The sequence below is a fragment of the Ursus americanus genome, chromosome X, assembly GCF_024610735.1.
Source record: "Ursus americanus isolate L20-20 chromosome X, mUrsAme1.1.p, whole genome shotgun sequence".
Classification (NCBI taxonomy): domain Eukaryota; kingdom Metazoa; phylum Chordata; class Mammalia; order Carnivora; family Ursidae; genus Ursus; species Ursus americanus.
In genome coordinates, this window is record NC_142164.1 from 106,992,349 (window position 1) to 107,017,524 (window position 25,176).

Genomic DNA, 25,176 nt, shown 5'->3' on the forward strand with positions numbered 1-25,176 from the left:
AAGTCCCATATCAGTTTTAGCATGAGAGAACCACGTTTGGCTTGGTTGTAAATGGTGAGAGTCAGCTGCAGTCTGGTGCAGGCTAAGCCTTCTGACCCACAGGAGGATAGGGCATCTTTAGATACGGGCTCAGCCCCCTCCTTTTCTAAAAAAATTTTATTTATTTATATGACAGAGAGAGAGAGAGCCAGCAAGAGAGGGAGCACAAGCAGGGGGAGTGGGAGAGGAAGAAGCAGGCTCTCAGCAGGGGAGCCTGATGGAGGGCTCGATCCCAGGACCCTGGGATCAGGCCCTGAGCCGAAGGCAGACGCTTAATGACTGAGCCACCCAGGTGCCCCTGGGCTCAGCCCCTTAACTCAGTGTTGTCTTGGGAAAAAAATCTTTTAGGACTTCACTTTCCCATCAATAAAATGGTATTACTTCCTGCAGTTGTATTAAGGATTAGAAAAAAATACATCTAAAGCACACATCATGCTGCCTTGCAAGAGTTAGACCTGTTAAGTAGTCTTTCTTGGCTTGGAAAAGAATGGTGAGTTTGCTTTGTGGCACCTTCAAATGAGCACAGAGACCAGGCCAATCAGTTTCTTTTGGTCAATTAAACATCCCTTAGAGGGTGCCTGGATGGCTCAGTCGGTTGACCACCCAACTTGATCTTAGCTCAGGTCTTGGCCTCAGGGTTGTGAGTTCAAGGTCTGCATAAAACCTACTTAAACAAACAATCAAAACATCCTTCAGTTATTTTATCCAGGGGGAGAAAAAGTGTGTGACACACTGACACTCGTTTATCCCATCCATCCCGTGCTAAACTCAAGTCATCACCTGGAAGCAACCTCAACATTCTTCTGACACCACACTCCAGGCAGCCACTGCCAGTCAGTCAAGGCCTGCATATCCTGCCACTCCCTGTGGAGCTCTAGAAGTCTTTTGCCCTCAGAACCAAATGTGACAGGTATAGGTATTTGTTTCCCCTGTGGAAAAGAATTCTCCAGTAAGTAGAGGGTGATGAAGGAGACACCAGACTTAAAAGTCTCACAGATATGTGGATGGAGTGATATCTGAGGTATTCAGACAACAAATACTTTCTGAGGGCCTACTCAAGGCTGGGTTCTGGGCTGAGTGCAGAGGGAGACAAGATAAAAAGACACGGAGGAACTAGAGTGTCACAGCTGCAGTGATGAGGACAGATAGGGCCTGTGGGTACACATAGGCCTGGGGTACCGAGGTAGAGCCAGGAATGCTTCTCGGAGGAAGTAGCTGCTTATCCAAGGGTATTCAAAATAAAATATATGTGTTGGGGTACAGGTTGGGGTGTTCAGGCAGGGGCTGAGGCTTGTGCAGAGGCCTAGAGGTAAGAGAGTCTGGCTTCTTCAGAGAAGAAACAAGAGCTCAGTGTGCCAGGAGGGCAGAGTCCCCTGGGAAATGGTTCTGTTCAAGCTCTCAGATGCAGGGATGCATCTGAGAAGTAGGTTCACATATAGACAGAATGATATTTAAATGATTTACTAACGTGAACTGGGATCTCATTGTCTTAAATGGAAATAATTTATTTACTGCTTTTTATCAAGGCTTGCTAAATGCTGCTTGGGCAAAACAGGACAGTGTCATGGACACTGCTTTTATCTTACCTCCTGTGCTGCCCTCTTCCCTCTACATTTTGCTGTTGGGTAAAATAACGCTATGTACTCATTCCTCTGAACAGGGGCACTTGCTGTTTATTTGGAACCTTCATAAAGCCACTTCATCTCACTAGGCCTCCCTTTTCTACTCCTTCGAAGTGGACTAAAATAGTATTACCCTCATTTGTCTGGTCTGCTTGTTGGAAATTCAGATTTTCTGCCTCCTCTTGGGAGATGCCATTTCACCAGGTCTAAGAAGTTTGGGAATCTGTACATTTTAAATTAACTTTATTGTGTTTGTGTGCGCGCACACACACACAGACATACTTTTGTAGGCATAATTTACATACGAGAAAATGCACCCATTTTATTTTATTTTTTTAAGTATTTATTTATTTGAGAGAGAGCGAGAGAGAGCAAGCGGGGGGGGGGGAGCAAAGGGAGAGTGAGAAAGAATCACAAGTAGACCCCACACCGAGCACTCCACTCCCAACACAGGGCTCAATCCCACGACCCTGACTGAGATCACAACCTGAGCTGAAACGAAGAGTTGGATGATCAACCGACTAAGCCACCCAGGCACCCTCAAATGCACCTATCTTACGTGTACCAATAGATGTGCTCTGACACATTCCAGCAATCACTCCCACAATAAAAAACACAGACCAGTCCATCCAAACACCTTGCAGACGCTCCCCGCCCCCAGCCCTAGGCAATTACTGATCTGCTTTCTGTTACCATAGATCAGGCTTGTCATTTTTAACATTTCCTATAAATGGAATCTTACAGAATGTACTCTTTTCTCTCTGGCTTCTTTCATCTGGCATGTGTTTGAGATTCATATGTGGTGTGTGTGTGTGTGTAAGTAATCATTCCTTTTGTTGCTGAGGAGTAATAAGAATATACGACTGTGTTTTTGCTGCACTGCTGTTTTAGCCATTCTCTTGCTGATAGACAGTTGGATTGTTTCCAGTTTTGGGCAATAGATACTGTGAGCATTCACGTGCAAAACCCCTTTGTGGACATACATTTGCATTTCTCTGGGGTAAATCCCTCAGAGTGGGGTTGCTCGGTCGTGATAAATGTATACTTCAACTGGGAAAGGAAGAGCTAAACTCTTTTCCCAAGTGGTTGTACCAGTTTACATTCTCACCTGCAGTTCAGGAGAGATCTAGTTGCTTTGCCTCCTTCCCAGCACTCAGTATGGTCAGATTTTTATGGGATTTAAAAAAATTTTTCTCTTTCTTGTGGTTGTATAGTGGTATCTCATTGTGGTTTTACTTTGTATTTTCTTGGTGATTAAAGATATCGAGCATCTTTTTAGGTGCTTCTTGGCATGTGAAGTGTCTGCTCACATATTTTGCCTTTTTTTTTTAACTGAGTTTGCATATTTAGCTGTAAGAATTTTTTATTTGCTTGTATTTCAGAATTTTACATCTTTATTCACAGGTAAGATTGGTCAATAGTTTTTTTTTATGTTAAGTTTAAGTATTTTTCTTTTATAACTTTTTGTTATATTCTGGATGCGAGTTCTTTCTCAGACATCAATATTGTGAATACTTTCTACTTCTCTGGTTTGCCTTTTCATTTTCTTAATGGTGTCTTTTTGAAGATCATGTCCATTTGGGAATCACTGTTCTGGAGTATTCTAAGGATCGTTCTATTAAGTCTCTGTATTCCTGCCAGCTCAGCTTCAGTTTGTACCCCAGCTCCTTACTGCTTAAAGTGAGGTCCACAGACCAGCAACATCTGCGAGCTTGTTCAGAATGCAGATTCTCACCTCTCTCCAGACCTAGTGACTAGAACTTGCACTCATTATGATGAGATCCGCAGTTGATTCCCCTGAGGGTTGCACAGCACTCTCCTTGATGTAATTCCCCTGAAACAGAGCTTTCTAGCTTTTTGGATCATGAATAACTCCACAATTAGAAACACAGACTACAATATGCATATTGATGTAGCTGAAACAGATTTTTAAAAAACAGTGGCTACCCTTCCTATATGTCTGCTTGCTTTCTCTTCCCTTTTCTTTCCTCTCTTCTCCTACCATATTCCTCCCTTCTTCCCTTCCTATTCCTTCCTGTTGAATATAAAGTTCACCTATTCTCAGTGAACAGTTTGAATTTATATAGCTGTGCAGCTAACTCCACAGCCAAATTCTACAATGCTTCCAACATCCCAAAATTTCCCTTCTGCCTCTTTACAATCATTCCTACACTATCTATTTAAAATACTAGTAGCTACTTACAGTTTGCAAAGAGTCCTAGACTGGAGTTGGACTGGCTCTGCAATGCTATAATGTCTATTATAATGTCTATAGTGCTCAGACTCGGCTAAAAGTGGTTCTGAACCGGGCCAAAGGCCCTGTGACATGACTTCAAGCACAGAACTATTTTTGCACGGAAAGTTATTTGTAGTATATTTCTGTCACATAACAATGCATCATATATTTACAAGAACTTACACATGTAGAAATTAATTGCTGAATCTCTAAGTTAAAAGAATCTTGACCATCTAAAACCCTTGAGTTGTTAAGTCTACGTATTTTTGAATCTAGTTTGGCTGTTTGGTTGTGAGTTAGACCAACAGTTTGCAGAGAGGTGAAATGATTTCATCTATTTTGTTCAGCTGTAGCCAGTCACATGTGTCTGAAGTAACACAATTTCCAAAAATATAGAGGGCTTGATTTGTGAAGTTTTATTGTCCACGATAGGTTCTAAAAGTCCAGTCCTTAAATGATTTAGAAGCCCAGTGTTGAATACATATTGTAGATTTCTGTTGTCAGTGTGTAATACATTTTCCTTTGTAATCAATGCCTTTAAGGCAAGGCCTTGCCTTTCCTCTCTAGGCAATTCTCCCTACCCTGCCCCATGCCAGTCTATAGTTTTAGAGTCAGAACACCTGAGTTTGTATTTAGCTTCCGTTGTTTACCAGTTGTGTGGCCTCAGGAAAGTGTTTAACCTCTCAGTTTTCCCACATGGAAAATGGAGACAGTATTAGCACTTATCTCATAGATTTGTTGGGAAAATTGAGTGTAGACATGTCAAGCATTTAGGACTGGGCCTGCCATGATCAGTGTTGGTTATCATTATCATCACTATTATTGTTATCTTTATTCTCTAAACCGTTGTTGGCAAAATCTCCCATTTAGCTATTTTCTAGGCTCCCCAAATTACTTAATAACCAAACTTAACACATTGCTAATCACCCCCCCCCGCAGTTTTCCTTATTTTTGTAGATGGTATCAGCCACTCTTCTCCAGGCTGCCCAGGCCCAGAACCTCAGCTTATCTTTGGTTCGCTCCTTTCCACCTCCACTCAGTTGCCTATTTGTGTAGCATCTACCTGTCTGTGCTAGAATTTATCTTTTCCTTTCCATTCCATTCCAGTTTAAATCCTCATAAACTCTCATCTGAATTATTCATTCACTGTGATGTTGACATAGGAGGACAGGGTTTTTGTGGGCCAGGTCCTGGACCCACCTGGGTGGGCTGGGAGGACAGGATGGGGTGCAGGGTGGGCCTTGGCAGTGTGAGGGACAGGGCAAAAGGACAGTGGGGAGAGGGCTCCGAGGAGGGCAAAGCCACACCTCAGAGCCCCCCTGTATTTGAATTGCCTTTAGCTTTTATGTTCTCCATGGACATCTCTCTGAATAAAGTCCTTAGATCAAATTGCACCAAATGGTTCATTATAAGCTTGAAAGATCACCTGGAGAAAAACTTCAGAAAGTGTTTTATTCCAAAACCTGCTCTTTATCTTTGTTTCTGACATTTGGTGACCATCTTAGCTATGGTGTGTGTAGGACTGTCATGCCCTGTCCTGAGCAGAGAACTCCGATTTTGAAACCTCAGAAGATTGATACTATGCTTGATGAAAGAACCCAGTGCTGTATTGATGAGTGAAACCTCAGGTTGCCTTGGGAACACAGACATCCTTCCTGTTACTATAAAAAGGGACACAGTGGCTGCAGTCATGAGGCAACCTACATTTTACTGATTCTGTGTGGTTAAAAAAAAAAGTACCCACAGGGAAATGCTATATTTTTTAATAACTCTGATCAGAAACATAAAACTTCCTATTAGTGCTGATCAAATCAAGTAAATCCAGTTTTTAAATGCTGTTGGATTTTGCAGGGACCAAAGCTGCTCCCATCCATCTTTCTTCTCATCCTCTTCCCTGGTGCCTCCAGGATAATTGTTGCAAGATACAATATGAATTGTTCTTATCAGCAGGGATTGTGATTAAGGGTATAATTTGTACTAATGGTCTTAGAAGGGAATTCCTTTGCCCAGTAGGGCCTGTGAAGGCCGCATAAAGGCAGAGGGAATACGTGTGCCTTCCCTGGAGTGGCCTGTTGAGGGGGTGACCTGGCCAAGTCTTTCTCACTCCAGGTCGCCAGGGCAGCACATTATCTTTGCCTCTGTTGCAGATTCGCACCATGGTTTCACTGCACTGCCATCCAGGAAAGTGGCATTGGGGCAGTTTGTTCCATAAAGGATGTTGTAGAAGCCTTAATAGTACTACTAATGCATTCAGTCGCAGTCCTACTTAAGGAAATGAATGTGCCTATTGATGCTGTCAAACACCGATAAGAATTGTATTGATTCTCTATTTTTGAAGAAGAATTTTTAAAACTACAAATTGCTACAGCTTTTAACAAAGCTGCCCAAATAGGAATCATGTTTTTTCTGTGTTTATCATTTCCTAGCTTTGTTCTTACTGCTCTGTATTGTTTTAGTGTGAACCAAGGTGTCTACAGTGTGGAAAGGAAGTCTTTCTCCTTGTCACATGTAGCACAGCTTACTAGAGCAGGGTTTCTCAACCTTGGCAGTACTGACTTTTAGGGTTGGAAGATTCGGCATGTATGTGTGTGTGTGGGGGGGACAGCATGTGTCCACTGTGGGATGTTAGCATCCCTGGCCTCAACCCACTAGATGCCAGTAGCATCCCCCCCACCCTAATTGTGACAACCCAAAATGTCTGCAGTCATTGCCAAGTGTTACTTGTGAGCACAATTACCTCTGGTTGAGAACCTTAATCTTAGAGAATAAGATTTGTGTAGCACGCTGTTTTTAAAAGCGGTGGTCATTTAAGCATTGGTTTTGGGTCAGCTATAATAGAAATGTGTGTAATGACCTATAAGTCTGACACTTTGGCTAATTTAAAATAATGTGGTGAGTCCAAAACTGGATTGCTCTGATGGGCTAGCCTGCTTAAATAACAACGGTATATTGTTGTTCTCTGTTCCTTGTTTTTGCAGGTGAAAGGCAACATGCAGGATTTAAAAATACGCACCTCATCAGTTTTTATCTTCCTGCAGTAAAAAACAAGGAAAGAAACAGTGACAGCCACCATAGGCAAGGCACCCATGCTCAGACATAACTGTAGTTCACAAAAGGGTGTTTTTTCTGTGTTGTTTTGAATGGCAGGGGCTTTTTCTGTGAAACAGACAAAAAGAAGCTTTTACATGTCCATATACCTTGAGACTTCACTTCTCTGAAGGCCTTGTTTTACTTTACAAAAATCTTGCCCAGAAACAAATACCAAGATTTACATTTTACTTTTTCTCTTGTCACTGTCACATCTGTTACCTTACTATTTTCAAAATAAGATTTTGACCACTGGCAGCAATAAGTAGAACTTTAAGATTCATGTGCCTTTTGTTTTTCCAAAGAGGTATTGGGAGGGGCAGTTGGAGTGGGGTGAGGTAGGGTAAATTTAATCAACAAGCTGGAGATATCTGCAATGCTGTTTAAAAAGACAAAGCAGATTGCTCGGAATGATGCTGAGTGAGGGTACACATTGTGCTCTGCTCCTGTGGTTTAAGAAGACTTTATTTGAGCCAGGAAGCTGTTTCTGCCTCAAGGCCTCAAAATGTCCTTGAAAACTGTCCTTGTTTAAGAATCCTGCTGTGGCTGAGCTGAGAATGCCAGATGCCAGGCCTGTATATTGGGATGGGGGTGGAACAACCCTGTTGGGTGTGCTTTTTATTTTTTATTTATTTTTTTAAAGGAAACCTCATTTATGTATTTATTTTTAAAGATATTGTTAATTTGTCAGAGAGAGAGAGAAAGCACAAACGGGGAGCAGCAGGCAGAGGGAGAGTGAGAAGCAGGCTCCCTGCTGAGCAGGGAGCCTGATGTAGGACTCTTATCCCAGGACCCTGAGATAATGACCTGAGCCAAAGGCAGACGCTTAACTGACTGAGCCACCCAGGCGTCCCTGGGTGTGCTTTTTAGGGAAAAAAAGAACAGGGGTTATGACTTTGCAAAAAAAATTTTTTGAAGATTTATTCATTTAAGGGGGGAGGATAGGGGCCGGGGGAGAAGGGGAGAGAGTCACAAGCAGACTCCACACTGAGCATGGAGCCAGTTGTGAGGCTCAGTCTCATGACTCTGAGATCATGACCTGAACTGAAACCAAGAGTCGGACGCTTGACTGACTGGACCACCCGGGCTCCCCGACTTTGAAAATTCTTAATATATCTCTAAATGGTTTGTAATACAAAGAGTGGTTTTTTTCCTAGCCTCTTTATTTCCCCCTTGTATTTTGTTTTAAAATTCAGGAATCTTCTTGTAACTGCAGGCCTGACAACCACACTGATGACTTGGATTGGGTTTCCAAAGTCCTGTCAGTGGTCCCTCAAAGTGCTGGTGTTAACTGGGGACATCTCTGTTGTGGGGTTGTGCTGCCATGAGCTGAAACTGGGAATAGAGGGGCTTGGAGCAGTGAGGGTTCACTTCGAATGGTTGAGTTGTACAGCTATAGTCAAAGCTCGGGCCTGGTGCCCAGTGAGATAGCATAGGGGGAGCAGGCAGCCTAGGAACAAGGGGCTGTCCACAGGGAGAGTGTCTGAAGGCTCCTGCCAACTCTGTACCGTGAAGTTGGAGGGACCTTAAATGCTTATGAGCATGTCAGTGTGTGGAAACACTGAGGGAACAAGGACAAAATAAGGGGCTCAGGACAAGGAGCTCTCTGGCCTGCCCAGCTCATGCTCAAGGGCATGAGCTCTTCCTACCACGGGGACTCTGGGCCTTATGGGCAGCTAGGTCAGGAGTGGCGTGAAGATTGGCCAGAAGGGCCTTCAGTGAGGCTGTGGGATCCTTGACACATCTTTTACTTTCATGGTCATCAGACATACACACCACTCTGAAGAGAACATCAAGTGACAGTACTAATAATGGAATGCCACAGTTAAAGTCTCTTTACTAGCTATTACCTGCTGGATTCTGTCCACAGTTTCAAAGAGACGTTTGTAAATCTCTTGTACTTTGTTGCTGAAAAAGTAAGAATCATCCTTTTCCCCTGTGTTTAACCCTTTTAACAGATGTTCAAGGCCTTTCTGAATCTTATCTCAGGATGGCGAGTTGGGGGCTTGTATTTCCACACATGACTCTTACTGTAAACAACCACTTGTCCTGGTATGCAACCCCAGAATCTGCCCCTGCCACACCCCTGAAGGACAGTCCTGGGTGGTTTAGGCTTAGAAATATCGATGCCTAACATTTATTGAGCGATGACTGCAGCAGGCAGTGTTCTGAGCAGTACACACATGTGTGCACACACACACTCATTCACTCACTCAGAGCCTCCCCACCTCTTCTTATCTCCCTCCCTCTTTCCCCGTCCCCCTCTCCTCCTCCCTCTCCAGCTCTGTTGATGCTCCTTGATCTCAGTGGGATTGGAACCAGGCCCACCTGGCTCCTGAGCTCTTGCTCCCAGACACTGTACCCAGCTGCCTTCTCCGTACTTTCTGAGGGATGGGAGGGCTATGCAAGGGTCATTCTGTCTGCAAATCAGAGCCTTACCCCTTCCTTGGATCCCTGCATCTTGTAAGCCTCTGGATACTGAAACCAAAGCCCCATATGTCAGAGCCCCCCCCCACCTGTAAAGGACCTTGAGGTCAACTTCAGACACCTGGCCTTGTGTGCCCTGTCCATGGTAGAAATCTCTGTACTTGCTCTGCTTTCCATCTTCACTCCCTTTTCTGGCCAGTTCCTGCTTCTCTGGTTTTTTTTGTGATCATGCTTGACAGGATGGGTGGAGTCCAAATTCTTGTGACTGCAAATAATTCTGTCATGACTAGAGACACACATGGGGGATTGGGCATGGATGTGGAGGAGAGGTGTTTTGTGTGGCTACCACAATGGCAAAGAAGGCCGGGAAGGTGGATCTCAGCATGGAACCACCCAATTGCTTGTGGAGCCCTGTGCTTACCTTTTGAAGGGTGGCAGAATATGCCACCCAAAATATGCCTCTTTTACATAAGGATTATTTTGTATGGGAAGTCTACGTTTATTTAAAAAAAATTTTTCGATAGGGATGCCTGAGTGGTTCAGTTGGTTGAGCGACAGACTTTTGGTTTTGGCTCAGGTCATGATCTCATGGGTTGTGGGATAGAGCCATGCATCAGCCTCCATGCTCAGCAGGGAGTCTGCCTGAAGATTCTCTCCCTCTGCCCCTCCCCCCTCTAAAATAAATAAATAAATTAAAATTTTTTTTGCAGTAGAAAGGGGGCCTATACCAGGAAGAGAGCTATTACCAGAGCAAACTTTTTCACCTGAGAGACATACTTGCACAGCAGGGCAACTTTTGTTTAATATTTCCTCCTCTCACCTTCTGTGAATTGCATCCCCCCCAACATCTTTCTTTTGTCTCTAGCTGAAGATAGTATTTAAACTTCTCTTTGTATTACAGGGGGTCCCAGCCAAGAACTCAGAATGGTAGAGGGAAAATTATGTAGGTTTCATTTAACTAGCAAATCATGTTGTGAGTAGAGTATGCTGTGCATATTGGGTCCTTTTGAAATGATACATACTTATATTAAATTTATTGTGGAAACACAGGAATCCGGGATACTCCTGCCTCCCAGATTAAGAGCCAGAGTGGGAGATAAGTTTGTGCATCACAGTGCTCAGTAATTAGTCAAGTTGAATTTTTTAGCTGTTTGTTGTCTTCTTTTAGGCACCTTTGAATTTGTTCCTCTCACTTTCTAAGTGAATTATCAGCAAGGCAGAACAAGTCTTAGAATGGAAACTGTGACTTCTTAGGAAGTTGTGGGGGGTTTCCTGGGGGAATTTTGTGAGGCTCTTGGAAAGACTGAAATGTGGAGGTTGTGATTCCATGGCCCAGGGCTTGGGCCCAGTGAGCATCTGCCACAACTTGTTCGGTCTGTGTTCTCATATTTCATCAGAGGAATGGGGCCAACCGTGACTATTCTTGCTACCAGGTGTTTTCACAAGACCCCCTATAACCCTGAAGTTAGGTAGTGATGTTCCTGCTTTACAGAAGAGCAGCTGGAAGCTCTGAGATATGAAGAGATTTGCTCAAGGTCCTTTGATTGGGGTACTTTTGGGCAGGGCACGTGGATGGAACCAGAAGAAGGCCCCGGGGCCAGGCTTTACACATGAATAGGGAAGTGATCAACAGAGACAGTTTTCCTGGTGGCTGTAGAAAAGAGCCAGGCCATTTGGACATTGGTAGCTGGGATCTGGTGTGTGTGGAAACAGATAAAGGTTAATAGTGAACCCGGAAGAGGATGGTTCAGAACCAAGGAGCTGGCTTGTTAGACCTCCTTATCTCCTGAATCATGAGGCATTTTTGAAGAGCCCTGCAGCTTGAGCCACCTTCCCTGGGCCTTTGCAAGTGACTTCAGTTTCCACACTGGCTCTGGTGAGGCATACCCCTTGTTCCCATGCTGCCCTTAAGAGTCTGAGTCCCCACACTTCTTCACAGGGCCACAGCGAGAATGTGGTTGCCTGGCATATCCAGGATTAGTCATGGCAGTCTCGGTGGAGGCACTAATGACATATGGCGAGTCACCCAGCACTAAATTTTGCCTTTTCTGTTATCATATCTGTTGTAGTGTTACAAATAGATATCATACACAAAATGCACACATTTTAAGTGTACCGTCAGGTGATTTTTTGACAAGTGTGTACATTGCCTTCACCCAGGCCCCCCTCATTAGCTCCGTAGTCCTCTAACAGTCAGGACCCTCGCAGGCAGGGGCAGGGGTTCCTGAGATGCCCGGTGGGTCAGCCACCGGAGGCCTGGTGCAAGCTGAAGACATCGCTGTTTTAAAAGCAGGGTTCATAGATGAGGAGGCGGGGATCAGGGGCTAGTTCTAGATTATAGTAGCCATTGTGGTGGTGGTAAGGGTGATAATAATGATTGATACTGATGACCATGAATGCAGTCTTGAGAGCTTAATATGTCCTAAGCACTTGTATTTACATTCTCATTTAAGGACCACATCTAAACCAATAATGATGATGATGATGATACTATTAGCTAATATTTATTATGTGTTTTTTTTAAAGATTTTATTTATTTATTTAACAGAGATAGAGACAGCCAGCGAGAGAGGGAACACAGCAGGGGGAGTGGGAGAGGAAGAAGCAGGCTCATAGCGGAGGAGCCTGATGTGGGGCTCGATCCCAGAACGCTGGGATCACACCCTGAGCCGAAGGCAGACGCTTAACCGCTATGCCACCCAGGCGCCCCTTATTATGTGTTTTTAACATGTGCTAAGAGCTTTACATATATTCTACCTCAAACTTCACATTACTCTACAACACAGGTACTACTATTATCCCTATTTAACAGATGAGAAAACTAAGGCTTAGAAGCTTCCTTAGTAGTCACACTGTCAGTGTGTGCTGAGCAGGGATTTGAGTGAGCCCATTTTCTTAGGCTCCTTTGTGCATTCCAATAAGAGTAGCTCCCAGTTTCTGGACCTCTGAACCCTAGGTCAGTAGTCTTTCCTTTAGGTGGCCTTCATTTCCTATCAGCACTCAATTGGTGCCTGTCAGCTTGGGAGTCAGCCAGACCTCAAATCCAGGCTTTGCTGCATAGCACCTGTGACTTTGGACAGATTTCTTAACTTTGAGTCTATTTCCTCATCTGTAAAATAAGGGTACCTTCCATCTCCTAGGATTATTGTGAGCATTAAATAACATTTAGAGAATATAATGCCTGGCAGGAAATAGGTGCTTAATAAATGGTACCTTTAGAAAAAGACAGTCTGGCCCGTGAATATGTGTACAGTTCACAAAACTGGGCACAGTTGAATTTTATAATATGACACATTTTCACTTGATTCTGGGGAGCTTATTGGAGTTGCTGGAGTGGGTATTCTTGGGGCAGCTGATTATGTGTATATGAATATAATAAGGAAATTTACTGTTGAAGTAGTGAAGAACAGCATCATCATCATATACAGCCTTCACAAGTAATGTTTGTGAAATGTCATCTATGTATTCTTTTTCTGGTAAGAAACTAATGCTGTAAAGACAGGATCTCATTTCTACTGATTTACCAGAAGGGGCATGTGTCTACATGTGTCTACATGTGTAGATACAAATGATGATTGGTAACTGATACTCTTGGCAGAAGATGAGAAATCATCTATCTATCTATCTATCTATCTATCTATCTATCTCTCTATCTATCTATCTATCTATCTATCATTTTTACAGAAGAAGAAGCCTTGCCCTGGTTTTAGCCTGGTGCTGTTGCATGCACTCTGATTGCCCCATTAGGAAAGGTAGCAGGATTGGTTTTCAGAAGAATTCAGTAGTGGAAAAGGAAGAGCACTGTACAAGAACAGGCTGGCTGGAATGGCTAACAAGGAATAGCTCAGTTTATTGAGCTCCCACTATGTGCTGGGCACAGTGAAGCATTGCCTGTGATCTTCCCTTTAATCCTCATTGTGAGTAAGATAGGTCCAGACCACTGTTATTGCCATTGTTTAGAAAAGGGGTCTGAAACAGTTGCTGCAGGACTTCACCCTTCTGCCTTCTTCCAGTAACTCTCTGCAGAGAATTTTGTGGCATATTGGTGATGATTATGTGCCAGGTTCCAGCGTGAGGAGGAGATTCATTCTCATCATTCAAACTTAATGTCAAAGTGCTGTGGTCTTTATGATTGTTTGAACTTTCACCCAGTTCTACACTTAAAAAAAACAACTGTTCATTCTCTCTGTTGTGCAGTTCTTGTTTAAGAAAATCATTTAAGAGGGGTACCTGGGTGGCTCAGTTGGTTAAGCCTCTGCCTTCAGCTCAGGTCATGATCCCAGGGTCCTGGGATTGAGCCCTTTCTCAGGCTCCCTGCTCAGCAGGGAGTCTCCTTCTCCCTCTGTTCATCTCCCACCCCTGCTCATGCTCTCTCTCTCTGATAAATAAAATTGTTAAAAAAAAAAAAAGAATCATTTAGGGATCCTTTGAGTCATTTAGTAATACTCTTTTCACGTCTGCATTTTTCTGGAAAAAGTAATTCATTTAGCTATTTTAAAGGAAACCTATAGGAATTTAGTGAGCATATTTTATAAAAACATAACAACAGCATAGATTTGTGTACATTCTTAAATCGTTCTCTATTTCTCCACTTTTTTTTTTAAAGATTATTTATTTTATTTATTTATTTGACAGAGATAGAGACAGCCAGTGAGAGAGGGAACACAAGCAGGGGGAGTGGGAGAGGAAGAAGCAGGCTCATAGAGGAGGAGCCTGACGTGGGGCTCGAACCCGGAATGCCGGGATCACGCCCTGAGCCGAAGGCAGACGCTTTAACCGCTGTGCCACCCAGGCGCCCCTATTTCTCCACTTCTTTCTTTTCAAGGGCATTTTAGTATCTGTATACATTTTTTAAAATTTATTTTGATACCTGGATGTCTATACCTTCATCCTAGTAAGTCAGTGGCTGTTGAACATAAAAAAAGCTAGTTCCAGCCCTGCCTCCTTCAAAAGTATAAATTATGACATCATCCTTGAAAAAGAGACGTGTTGAAAGTAGTGAACTGGGTGGTAATAGTGACTTTTTCTTACCATTGAAAATAGAATTTAAACCAGTTCAGAAGATTATAGCATTTGAGAAATGTATTGGATCAGTGGTTCTGAAAGTGAGGTCCCCAAACCAGTAGCATTAGCATCACCTGGGAACTTGTTAGAACTGCAGATTCCCAGGCCCCACCAGCCCTACTGAATCAGAAGCTCTGGAGGTGGGGCCCAGCAATTTGTTTTTCACAAGCCTTCTAGGGGGTTCTTCTGATGTGTGCTAAAGCTTGAGAATCACTGGATTAGTGTTTGCCCCCAAAATTCTCACGCGAGTTACTAAGCTATGGGGAGAAGTGGTATCTTTCCAAGGCACAAATTGCAGTTGAAGCCAGCCAGTTCTGCTCTTATCAGAGACAGAAAATGGAATTAATGGCCAATGAAGGGTGTCTATAACCTTTGATTCCCCTGAGGTTAGCTCCTCCCTAGGTATTTGTTTCTAAAATAAATATCCTAAATAAATATCAAAAGCTCATGTGATAGCCAAAGAAATAGAACTCAGTAACCAAAAGAGATTAAAACAATTCATATCTTTACTGGAGATTAGCAAAGTGTCAGAGGATTGAATTCTAACCTGCAGCTCTTTGCCTATTCCTCTGGCTCCCGGTGTTACACACACATATACCATACCTTCCAGGAGTTTCTTGAAACCCTGTGTTCAGTTCCCAGGCAGAATCGTACCCAGAGGCAGCCTTAACATGGCTTCTGACTCCCATGTCCACCTCTTACTTCGTCTCTCTTCTATTCCTTCATACAGGTTTGCTTCCTTTTCCAGTGTCTGTTAATCAAAGCTGATTCACTTCTTACAGTCCTGAAACCCTTTTTACCTACATTCTCCACCTGTATAACAAAAGCCCAAGAATTCATCCAGCATATCAGATGGGCAGATGGAGGAAGCCAAGAGAATAAAGATAGTCTTTTCTGCTGGAGGAAAGGGACCAAACCCCCCATCTCTGTCGTTCGCTCACTTGCTCGCTCGCTCATTCACTCACAGCAAGTAGAGGGTTGAATTGGGCCCCTGAGAGCTCTTTCACTGGAAATTCCATGATTTGAAATCTTGAAAGTGAAGATCATACATTATCAAATTTACTTTTCGGGGAATTTTTTGTGCATTGTACACTGGTATAGTTAAGCCCTGATTTTAACAGTGTAAGGGTTGATTTATTATTCTCAGAGTGCCTTTAATGGAAATGAATTTCATTTTGGAGAAAAATCAGGTTGACAGACAAGAATCTTCTTCAACTCTTAGTGCTATTGGTTTTCATGACAGTCCACTGCATTAAAGTAGTCATCCTGAAGTATGGATGGATGCTGACAGGACCTACTGAGAATTGAGATTTAATTCCACATTGAAAGAAATTAAATAGAAAGGTTAGAGACTCTATGGGATTGTAATTGTTTTTGAGATTTTAACTGAAAAAGATAAGGCAGGAATATGTGATGCTTTCTGGACAAAAACAGTACCCTCATGCAAAGATGAAAAAGGTTCTAGATTCTGTCAATTGATTTTCAGTTTAGACTGGTAGGATTGAAGTTCAAACAGATTTCAGGCTTTTACTATTATTTTCTAGCATACTTTTGCATACACCATTATCCCTTCCTGGAATTTTTGCCTTCCTGCCCTTCATTGATCTGAATCTGATCCTGCAGCAGTCTAGGAAAAATCACAGTGGATTAAGGGTCAGAGAGATAATGAGAATCCTCCCACTTAATACGAGATTGGGTGGATCACTTGACTTTTTGAGTCTCCACTTTAATCTCGAAATATAACTCCCCCTAAAAATAATAGCCCACTAGTATTTAATGAGCACTTATCATAATGGAAATTTCTTCATATAGATCACTTCATGTAATTGCAACTGTTGGTCTTAACACATTTATCATTTATTGGTTTTTTTTTCATCCCCTCCTCCCTTTTGAACAAACAGTAGACATATTTCTTTTTCTTTTTTTTATAATACTTTTTTATTATGTTATGTTAGTCACCATACAGTAAGACATATTTCTTTTTCTTTCAACTTACAAACATTCATTTTTGCTCCCCGGTTTTATAAATTATAACAAAGATCTTGAGATTGTGTGGCAGATACTTTACAAGGATGTGTGTGTGTGTGTGTGTGTGTGTGTGTGTATACACACATACATATATATGATTTTTACATACTCAGATGTACCATATTCATTCTCATTGTATGGAAAACACTTTGTTGGAACCAAATATAGCATTTGGATATTTGAGAGGAAAAAGTAAAAGCAGTAACTTGAGAGACTTGGATGAAGACTACAGATGATAGTAATTAGGCTCTGGATTTTATTTTATTATTTTAAAGATTTTATTTATTTTGAGAAAGAGAGAGAGAGAGCGTACGAGCTGGGGGGAGGGGCAGAGGGAGAGAGAGAAGCAGACTCCCCACTGAGCAGGGAGCCCGATGTGGGCGCTTGGTACCAGGACCCCAGGATCACGACCCGAGCCAAAGGCAGACACTTAACTGACTGAGCCACCCAGGCGCTCCAGGCTGTGGATTTTAAATCTTGTTGTGGAGGCCCTCCATAAGATGGTTTTATTCTGGTTTTTTTTCTTTCTGCAGATTGTATTATTGCAGTATAATTCACGTAACAGTTATCATTTTGAAATGTAAACTTTGGTGGGTTTTAGTACATTCACAATGTTATACAACCATCATTACTATTTAATACCGGAACATTTCCACCACCCCTAAAAGAAATCCTGTACCCATTAACAGCCCATCATCCCCTTCATTCCTTTTTTTATGACTGAATAATATTTCATTATATGGATATACTATGTTTTATTTATCCATTCAATAGTTGATGGACATTAGATTGTTTCCACTTAGTGGCTATTATGAATAATGCTGCTGTGAACATTCATGTACAGGTTCTCCTCTTTTACACCTACCAGCACTTATTGAGGGGTATGCTCCCTGGGAACTAAGAGTGAGGGGAAAGGTATGTGAGCTAGGGAAGGAAGGAAAGGAAATAAAAGGTAATGTGTCATCAAGCTGACCAAGGCCTTGCAACCAAACACAGCTGGTGGTGATTGGATCCACAGGCTACGGAGGTTAGGAATCCTGGTGACTCAGAGCAGTTCACTGGTAGAAAGAAGGACGAACAATTCATCCATTGTCGCCTTTTTGTCTCAGAGTGCATGTCACAGGGCCTTAACTGCTTTGTCTTCTGGGTCGTGATTCCTGGCCTCTGCAGGATTGGCCTAGTCAATGTCAAGGTGCTTGTGTTGTTCCTTTTCAGCCGGTGCCATGTATGGGGGCTCTTCTGTCGGAGGCAGTGGCAGGAGCAGCTTCCAGGGCACGCCGAATGAGGGAACTGCATGAGCATCACTAAATTCTGCCTGAGAAGCATGACAGGTGGCTGAGGTCCAGGGTTGGTGAGCCCATGAGGCTGAGGAGTCTAGGGTGGGTGCATAATCTGGGTCCCATATGCTGAGTGATCAGAAAGTGTTGCTTGTTTGCTTTTGGTTGATCGATGGACTGATTTTCTGGTTATATTGCTGTGTAACAAACTACACCAAGACTAAGCAGTTTATAATGTTGACTTCTTTCTCAGGGTTCTGTGTGTTGCCTGGGGTTGACTGGGTGATTCTCACTTGAGATCTTTACTGAGGGGCAGCTGGAGGGCCAAGATGGCACACTCAGAGGCTGACAGTTGGTGGTACCTTTTGGCTCTGCTGGTTGGAGCCTTCCCTGAGACCCGCTGTTTGACTTGGCCTTCTCACAGCATCGGGATGTGTTATAAGAGGGTGAGTCCCCAGAGCTAGCATTCCATATCCCTTTTAAGTATGGGAAACTGAGACTTCTCAAGTTTAAATAAGTGGGTCAGGTCATATGGAGGCCACAGGAGTGATGTCCTTGTCCTGATGCTGTTATAGGATCGTAGGAAATAAGGAAATTTGTGTCTTTTTTTTTTTTTTTTTAGATTTTTTAATTTTATTTATTCGACAGAGATAGAGACAGCCAGCGAGAGAGGGAACACAAGCAGGGGGAGTGGGAGAGGAAGAAGCAGGCTCACAGCGGAGGAGCCTGATGTGGGGCTCGATCCCATAACGCCGGGATCACGCCCTGAGCCGAAGGCAGACGCTTAACCGCTGTGCCACCCAGGCGCCCCAGGAAATTTGTGTCTTAATATCCCCTCCAGGACTGGCACACAGTAGGTGCTTGTGAACACAGAGAGCATTTATTAAGTGCTTAATGTGTACAGAATACTATGCTAGGCCCTTGGGGCTATGGGAAGAAATGGGACATGGGCTTTTCCCTTAAGAAGCTTATATCGGGGTGCTTGGCTGGCTCGGTAGGTAGAGCATGCAACTCTTGATCTCTGGGTTTTAAGTTCAAAGCCCCACATTGGGTGTAGAGATTACTTAATAAAATCTAAAGAGGAAGAAGCTTATATCCTGATAGACGGACTGGAAAGGGGCATGGTATGGAGGGTGGAGCTTCCTGTGCTTGAGGACCATGAATGAGTAGGGACCCTAATTCGAATTAAAGAGGGAAAAGAGCTGAGAGAGGCGGAGCACTGATGGAATTTAGAGGAAAGATTCATTTTAGCCTTGTGAGGGGAGCATGGGGAGCAGTGGGAAAAGCTGCTTTCCTTTCTTTACCTTTGTACTCCTTGCCCCAACTCCAGCAGTATAAGAGGTACAAAGATGCTTCAAAATGTTACTTGTTTATATAGATATGACTGATAAAAAGGTTTAAATGCTCTACAAGTGGGCAGTGGAACATAATGTTCATGGCCTAGTCATTCAGTATTTGAGTACCTTGTGCAAGGTGCTGGAGATTCAGAGATAAGAGCTTAGAGGGCAAGGGGCAAATGAACAGGCCCAGACCATAGCATGTGGAGCAGTAACGACCGTGGCAAAGGGAAATGCTGTGTTGGGGAGGAGTGAGGGGTGCAGGCAGGTGGTCGATCATCTCTGCTTTCCTTCCATCCTACTTTGTGAGCCCCACATTCTCCTGGGATCTGGACTTCCACAGAGGAGCCACAGGCAGGGCCACGTCCTGTAGAATCAGCATAGTCTGCAACAGTGGTTCTCAAGTTGTAGGCCCTGGATCAACACCATCAACCTCACCTGGGAACTTGTTAGAAAGGCAGTTTCTCTGGCTCACCCCAGGCCCACTCTGTTAAAGCTCTGGGGGTGCCATCCAGCAGTAAGAGTTCACAAGCCCTCCAGGTGGTTCTGATTCATGCTCCAGTGGGAGGAGTAGTGGGCCAGAACATTTCTCAGTCCTGCTGCATGTTAGAATCACGTGGGATCTTTTAAGGCACCGCCACCCCATTTACACCTGAGATGTTAGGTCAGCCTCTGGGAGGGAGATGCATGCGTCTGTCATTTTAAAAGCTCCCACGGTAATTCCGTTGTGTAGTCATAGTTGAGAACCACTGGTCTTCATGCATATAGACAGATGACAGCACAAATGAGTGACCACAGAGGTGAATGTGTCCATGCCTGCCAGTCCACAGAGGGGAGGGTGCCGCACAGTAGGGACTTCTTATTTGATAAGCTCTTATTTGATAAGCTCTTCATTTCTTTTCCCTTTCTTTTTTCTGGACACTGACTCAGTTGCAGTGATATGAGTGTGATTGGGGGAAAGTTACTTTAAAATTCATTAAATACGATTAATTTTTGAAAGTCGAACACAGCTGGCTTCCCCTAAAAACTTTGTATTTTGATAATGGTTATTATCAGTACCGTGAATAATGGACTGATACCAGCTCATGAATATTCTAGTGGGAGAGTGCTCAGGCTAATAAAATTTGTTTTAAAATTAGTTTTTAAAAACGTGTTGCTACAGCCCAAGGATAACAGGAAGTTACTCCAAGCAAGAGCATATCGGTGAAGTAAGAAATTTTATGATGTTCTGTTAACATAAAATAGTTGTTTAGCTGCTCAGTATCCCTGTTTCATTCTCGTTTCCATGGGATGAGTTGCCCAGGAAAGGGCCTCCGTTTCAGTGGTGCGCGTTACTTGAATGCTGTTGCCCTGGGAAGCATTACTGCATCAGGGATGGGGCAGTTTTGGCTCTGACATGTGTACCACTTGTTCTTCTCCTGGGTGGGACACCTCCAGGAAGGTGTCCTCTGCTCCCTCTATGTCTTTGGTTCTCCTCCAGGGCTTCACCCCTGGGACATAGTTTCCTCTATGTCTTTGGTTCTCCTCCAGGGCTTCACCCCTGGGACATAGTTTTTTAAACTAAAAGGTCATTGTAGATTCACATTGCAGTTATAAGTGATACTACAGAGAGATCCCATGTACCCTTTACACAGTTACCCCCAAAAGTATTAGCTTGCAGCGGTATAGTACACTGTCCCAACCAGAGTGATGATACTGGTACAGTCAAGATAGAGGACATTTCCATTACCACAAGGATCCTTCATGCTGTCCTTTCATAGCCACCCACTTCCCTTCCGCCCCTCTTCTCTGCTCCCTGACAAGCACGGATCTATTCTCCATCTCTTCTCCTGGGGTTCAAAGATAAAATTGGATCTCTGGTTTAATAAAAGAGAGACAAGGGTACACATAAAGTACAAGGTATAATGGACAAAGGATGATTGATTGGGTAGAAAAACTAAATACTTTAGGATTCCAGGCCATACAGAAAGAAGGCTACCTTTAGGAACCAAATTGAGCATTATCCCTTAAGTATGCTAGGTCTTTAGAGGAGGTCTCTTGGTATTGTTAATGTTCATGTATTATTTATCCTGGCTGTGTTAATCATGGCCTACCTTGATTCCTCTGGCTGTATTTGCCCTAGTGGTAATAACTGGTTAAGTCCATGGTCCCTAACAAATAGGGTGGTCTGGTTTGTGCTCTACCCTGGGATAAGCCCAGTGCTTCTCAGCAGGGGCTCCTGGAGGGTCATGGAAAGTCACAAGATGGAAGTTGGAGATATGAGTTAATTATTTGGTTTCTCTTCAAATGGATGTTCTAGAAACGATTGCTTGACAGTTCTTGTAATCAGGAGAGGCTGACGCTGTGTGGTGGAATGAGGCCCTACCTCAGCCTTACTCACTCAGCAAAACTCAACCCTGATTGAACTCTGAGATCTTCCTTATCCACGTGTGTCCCAGAGCAGCTAAGTGTTAAGGAAGAGAATCACAAGAGGGAGCCGCCAAACTCCTCTTTCTCTTTCGGTGCTGTCCAGTATGGTAGCCACCAGCCTCATGTGACTAGTGAGTGTCTGAAATGTGGCCAGTGTGCAGAGGAACTGAACTTTTAATTGCATTTAATTTTTTAAGTTTATTTTAGTTGTCTCTACACCCAGTGTGAGACTCGAACTCACAACCCATGCAATCAAGAGTCACATGCTCTTCCGACTGAGCCAGCCAGGCACCCCTGACTGCATTTAATTTTGATTATCTTAAATTGAAGTAGCTGCACATGGCTTGTGGCTGTGTGTGTCAGTACAGAGACTCCAGGTTACCCATGTTGGACTGTTTGAGTTGCTTCACCCTCCTTAGTGAGGCCAAAGCAGAATTGCTTTTCATGGTTGTTCCCAGCATTCTCTGGCTAACCCCCTTTCCCACCCAGCTTCAGCCTCTCTAAAACATTTCCAAATCATCAGTTTGAAGAGGAAGCAAATATTTACTCTGCCTGGGCAGTGCCATATCTGCGGCCAGCCAGCCAGTGTGTGGCTCACAGTAGTGCTTCTTGAAACCTCTCTAATGAGTTAAACTTAGACCTCTCCCCAAATTTGTAGGCTTATTCCTGGGACAAGGATGGGATTTGTTCCTTGTGTGTGATACTGGGTCACAGCTTTCATTCATAGGCATGAAGATTAAGCTGTTACATTTCTTCCTTTGCAGGAGAGTAGTAATTAAAAGTGTGGGTCCTGGAGTCACGTTCTTGGGGTAGGATCTGGCTTCTCCACTTTCTGATGGTGTGACCTCAGACAAGTTAATTAACCTCTTTGTGCCTCCCTTTCTGCACCTATGAAGATCAATATAATACCTGCATCATAAGATGATTGAGCCAAATAAATCCAAGAAGTGCATCGATCCATAGTAACTGGGTCACCTGCTATTATGATGTAGCATGTGATCACGACAATGAGCATGATAATGAAGATTCTCTGGAAAAGAAACGATTTGTAGTTGTAACTCTTACAAGTGCCCACAAGTGGGCAGCCTAAAATCATGCATATCCCTGGAACAGAGCAACTTGTGTTCGTAAAGCCTCTGGGTAATGTGTCCAGTTCCAAACGTGCTTGGCTCTTTTCCCTCAGTTTTTTTCTTCTGTTTGAAGAACACTTTCAGTGGTTCTCAGACTGTACCTCAGATAGAGGGCTGACCCATTAACATCTGAAGGGTGGCGTGGGCAATACAGAGTAAGGTTCGGGTCTTGCTGGGATGGACAGGTTGATTTGGGTGCTGACACAAGCAAACATCTGTCTAAGGGTGGTAAGCTTCTCTTTGTAACTTTTCACACAGAATAAATTTTAATTAATCAAACTCTTGAGGTAGACACTAGAGCCTGAAAGTGTTTAGAGAAAAGAAAAGCCAGGTTTTGTCTCCCTTCCACTGACTATGTGCCTGCCTTTGAGCATTGTGTGTTCACGTTAGGGGTACAGTTGGGGGGCAGTGCCCCGAGCAGGGGTGACCCAGACATACCCTTGTCTCAGTAGCCTCTCCCTCCTCCCAGGGCGACTCAATCAGAGAAGTCTGCAGCCAAGCAGGATGAAAAGGCTTTTGCTAACTGTATAGGAGCGCAGAGCATCGTAAGTTCTGGGGAATAGTGGGGTCTGGAAGGTGGATGGGGTTTAAATAGGTGTTTATTTAAGAGGTATGGGAGAAGGGGCATTTTGAGCTGGAAGGTGTGTGGAAGAAAGGGACAGTGCTGATGTCAAGTTGGTAAGAGAGTTTGGGGTCAGATTGTTGGGAGCCAGCAACGATGAGCTAAGAAGTCGGGCCTTCAAATTCTTGATGATGTTTTTATGTTGTCGGTAGTATCATGGTTAAGAGTTAACTAAAAACGAACATGGGTAATGGCATTTATAGTCCAGGTTGATTTTCCAGTACCTCAGTCTTGAGCTTTAATATCCCTGATACGTAATCCAGGCTGCAAAGTCGGATGCCCATGGGGAGTTGTAACAATCCAGTGTTTATCACATCCATCTCTATCTGCATTCCTGCTGCCTACACCAAGTCCAAGTCTCTGGTCTTTCTCCTGGACAGTCACAGGAACCTCCGCCAAAGGGGTGCAGGTAACTCTGGCAGCAAGGCACACAATGAGGTCAGCGTGTGATGCTACCAGAAAGGAGGGCCCAGGCATCATGAAAGTGAGTCTCGTTGTACTAACACAAAAGCTGGTTTCTCCAAGATGTTGTGCCTGAACATTATATAAGTAATGCTCATGAATGACTGATCGTGACTGAGTGCAGTAAATTATTTCTAATCCTAAAATGACCATGAAGATTATTTGATTTTTGATTCAGAAAGCCGTTTGTGGTCTTGTAGAAGACGGGTGGAGATGTGGAGCTCCTGGGATGTGTCCTGGACATTTTGTGGGGGGTACTGCCATCTGTTCTATTTTATTTGTTGTAAATATTTAAATGACAAACAGGAATGAATTATATTTCTACTTTTTTATTCTAAACTACTAAGATTGACATTGGAGCAGATTTAACAGGACCGAAATCAAACTTGAGTGTTGTATTTCTTAGTGCTTACCCAAGGAGCTTGTATGTGTCCCTCAGCAGTTGCCTCCCTTCAGAGAGTAGGATGTTGACTATCTGTGTAATAATTGTGTCCACTTCTGTGGTTCTCCTCTCCCCTGGGAGCCAGGCTTGGGGAGACCTGGTGGGCTTTTCTGCACCCTGCCAGGCCTCCCTGGCACTTCCTGACCCCTCCAGGTCCAGTCCTGGGGACAGAGTACTAGGTAAAGGGTGTGGTTCTCCAGGATTGGCACTGGGGCCGCCACAGCACAGCTTGGTAGGTGAGTGTGGAAGCTGTGGCTGCCACCCCTCACCTCTCAGGGCCTGGCCGTGTGTGTGTGTGTGTGTGTGTGTGTGTGTGTGTGTGTGTGTGTTGGGGAATGGTGTATTGGGACTCCATGGATGAAGTGATGGCAATGGATGATGTATGTGTGTGGCCAGACCCAGGGTGCGGGACCAGTGGCCCCTGGCACTCAGCAGGTGGGGAAAAAGGGAAGAATTATTTTATCATATTTTATTTTTTATAGGCATGGATGGATTTTTAAGATCTGATGAGAGACAAAGACTAGCTAAAGAAAGACGAGAAGAAAGAGAAAAATGTCTTGGTAAGTTGTGCCCTTTGGCTGTTTAGGTCCAAGGGAATAGAGATGTGGTGGTGTCTTTTCTGAAGATCCTTAGAAATTGATGACTGAATGGGAAGAGAGCTAGGACAATTGCTAGATGAACATGAAGCACTGGGGAACGAATCGACACTTTGGCTCGATGTTCACAATTGTCATTTAATTCTCAGAACAGTTCATTTTCTCACTTAGCAAACATTGAACCTCTGCTATGTTCTAGATACTCTGCTAGGGACTGTGGGTATGATGCTTAAGAGCAAGAAAAAGTCACTGCCCCCACCTCCTCAGGCACCCACTATGTGCACTCACTCAGGCTCTTTCCAGGGCATCTAGAAGGGCCATCCTCTCAGAACTGAGAAAATTAGCAGTTAAGACATTTTCTGTGTTAGGATGGGAAACCCAGTTGAGAAAGGCTCTCT

At 43.7% G+C, this 25,176-nt stretch overlaps 1 protein-coding gene across 2 annotated transcripts in view; it reads left to right on the forward strand.

The window, feature by feature from the left end:
• Positions 1–25,176, forward strand: part of MAP7D2 (MAP7 domain containing 2) — a 97,116-nt gene that overhangs the window by 22,781 nt on the left and 49,159 nt on the right. For both annotated transcript variants that reach the window (XM_087859529.1, XM_045801283.2), the window contains exon 2: positions 24,665–24,742. In XM_087859529.1, the coding sequence (XP_087715655.1) occupies positions 24,665–24,742 (78 nt within the window). The remainder of the gene's footprint in view (positions 1–24,664; positions 24,743–25,176) is intronic.